This window comes from Terrapene carolina, unplaced genomic scaffold, assembly GCF_002925995.2.
Source record: "Terrapene carolina triunguis isolate 2854851 unplaced genomic scaffold, T_m_triunguis-2.0 Scaffold136, whole genome shotgun sequence".
In the NCBI taxonomy this organism is placed as follows: Eukaryota; Metazoa; Chordata; order Testudines; family Emydidae; genus Terrapene; species Terrapene triunguis.
In genome coordinates this window covers 34449-37297 of record NW_020664487.1, presented here as the reverse complement: position 1 = coordinate 37297, position 2849 = coordinate 34449, and the positions used below count along the sequence as shown (strand labels likewise).

Below are 2849 nucleotides of genomic sequence, written 5' to 3'. Positions count from 1 at the left end.
CCCCCCCGCGCTCACACTCACCGGGCTCGCGCTCCCCCCTCCCCCGGGCTCGCGCCGCGGCTGCCCCCTCCTCCCCCCTGGGCTCGCGCTCCGCTCTCAGCAGCGGCAGCACCAGGGACAGGTTCCGTGTTTGTTCAAAATCACGCGCCCAGCGCCATTCCACCGCCACATCCCATAATAATGCGCAGCGACACCCTGGCAACCGACTTCGCGTCACCAAGCGAGCGCGCGAGCGCAACTCCTCCTCCTCCCCCCCTGTATGCCCGGCGCTTCCTTCCTGCCGCGACACAAGGCGCTTCCGGATGCGTGACCACATCACGTCTCGCTGCACCCCAACGCGGGGCTGGCGACCGCGCTGCGTGGGCGGGGAGCAAGGGGCAGGGCCGGGCTGGGAGACTGAGGGAGGCGCTTGGCTGTGCGTGTGGATGGCGCCGCTACTTGTGCAGCCAGCGTCTCCCTGGCTTGAAGAACAGTGGGGAGAGCCCTGGCCGTAGTGATGCATTGTAGTGCAATCCCTCCGGTGACCTCCGCTCCTAGCTCGCTGCTGGGCACTGCTGAACCGCACCCCATCCAGCCCGCTAGACTGCAGTCATCCACTCATCGCTGGTACCATTGCTGGGAAGAAACCTGTTTAAGTCAAGTATCGGGATAGCCGTGTTAGTCTGTATCCACAAAAACAACAAGGATCTGAAAAAGTGGTTTTTACCCACGAAAGCTTATGCCCAAATAAAGCTGTTAGTCTTTAAGGTGCCACCAGACTCTTTGTTGTTTAAGTCAAGTCATTGTAAAAAAAATACGGTAGTTCTGCATCTATAAAATGGGGTAACAGCTTTGTAAGCACTTTGTAAGGTGATCCTCCTTGGTTAAAAGGTGTTATGCAAGTGTGAGGTACTGAGTTGCTATGCCAGTTTTTCATGGGCCTACACCCTCTTGCAAGGGAAATGTACTTATTCTGTCCAGCTTCTGTATCATAGGTACTCTCCATAGGGTGTGGGCAAACAAGGGAATTTTCCTCTCCCCTCGAAACATTCAATAACTTATAACGCAGTGGTTGCATTTTTCTCACCTCCTCTGTTTACTTCTCTGTCGTTTGCATTGTGATTTGCTAAATATGCTATAGCACAATTTATCTTGCTTCACAGCTTTGAGACTAATGGCTTTCCACCTCCACACCCTAGAAATTTCCACAGTAAAGCACAAGAGTGAGAAAACTGGAGAGTTAATTCAGAAGACTGGAACAGGAGCAATACTATCTCTTGCCCATTTCCTAAATTTTAAGTGTTTAACTGTACAAATTTAAAATGTAGTGAAATCCTAACTGAAATGATTTAACCCAACTGATATATTGTTGTTGTCTCCATTAAAACACTTCTCTGCAGTGTTTGCATCCTTAGTGTTAGTGCATGAATAAAAAATAAACTTCGTCTATTTTCATGATCCCAGCTGAAGCCCAGTCCTGAAAAAAACTGCCTGTGGGCAGCCCCTGGCATATGTGTTGTCACCCATTTAAGTAAATGGAGTACCCAGCACTTTACTTCTATTAAAATAAGTGGAGAAGTGGGTGCTCAGCTCTTGTGACGTACACATCATTGGACCTCAATTATACATTGGTAAAATAGGTAGGGTGACCAGATGTCCCGTTTTTAAAGGGACAGTCCCGTTTTTGGGGACTTTTTCTTATATAGGCGCCTGTTACCCCCCACCCCTTGCCCTGTTTTTTCCACAAATGCTATCTGGTAACCCTAAAAATAGGGAACGTATGATTATTAAGCTGCTTTTCCAACTATCATAAACTCTATACCAAAAAATTAGAAAAGGAAAATAAATTCTGTAAAGTCTGAAATCTTCTGATAACATTTGTATGATGGACAGGCTATTAACACCACTGAAATAGAGCTGAGCAGCAAACCAGAGCGATACACGTTCCACGAATCAGGCCCAGGCCCCGCGAAGGAGACAACTCCCTCCCTCTCCCCTTCCCCGCTCTGGTCCATGAGTGCATTAGACAGAAGACGCCGCTTTTCCAGGCCCAGCCTCTGAACCCGGGGGTGCAACTCTTGGACTGGCCCCCTCGCCAAGTGGGGTGGGACGAAACAGCTCAGAACCAGTAGTCGTGGACCCGGAGGGAGAAGGGGGCTGAGGGTCCCCTCCCAGGTAGAGGCTCTGCTGCCTCCTCTCGTGTAGCCCCCCCGGGTCAGCGTGCGAACCCACTCCCGCCTCAGCGGCAGGCGCCGCGACTGGCGTCCCGCATCGCAGAGAGGCTGCACCTGGCTGGCAGCAGGCAGCGTTCGGGAGAGGGGAAGGGGTCATGTGACCCTTCTCGCAGGGACAGGGGCCAGTCTAGCCGTTGCTCCTCTATGATACAAAGGGACGGGGCGGGTTCCCTCTCGCCGGTAGCTGGAGGACCGCGCCCCCTCCTTGTCTGTCGGGGCGCAGGAAGATGGCGGCCGCGGTGAGGCAGGAGCTGGCCCAGCTCATGAATTCCAGCGGCTCCCACAAGGACCTGGCGGGGAAGTGAGTGACGGCCGGCCCGGGGCTCAGGCCAAAGCGCCGGGGGGCGGGGCTGGGGCTGGGGCTGAGCGGGGCAGGAGAGGGAGTGGGGCTGTGGGGAGAGGGGCAGGAGAAGAGGGGATGGGGAGAGGGACTGTGGGGAAAGGAAATCGGGGCTGGGGCGGGTGGCTGTGGGGAGAGGAGGTGGGGAAAGGGGATCAGAAGGGGCTGTGAGGAGAGGGACAAAGCCAGAGGGGATGGGGAAAGGGGATCAGGAAGCGCAGAGGGTAGAGGAGATGGGGAAAGGGGGGCGGAGGGTAGAGGAGATGGGGAAAGGGGATTAGGAGGGGTGGAGGGTA

At 54.5% G+C, this 2849-nt stretch overlaps 1 protein-coding gene across 1 annotated transcript in view; it reads left to right on the top strand.

Moving 5' to 3' along the window:
* The first annotated feature begins 2409 nt into the window (after positions 1-2409).
* Positions 2410-2849, top strand: part of COPS4 (COP9 signalosome subunit 4) — a 13489-nt gene continuing 13049 nt past the window's right edge. The window contains exon 1 of the mRNA XM_026653346.2: positions 2410-2514. Within this exon, the coding sequence (XP_026509131.1) occupies positions 2441-2514 (74 nt within the window). The 5' untranslated portion in view covers positions 2410-2440. The remainder of the gene's footprint in view (positions 2515-2849) is intronic.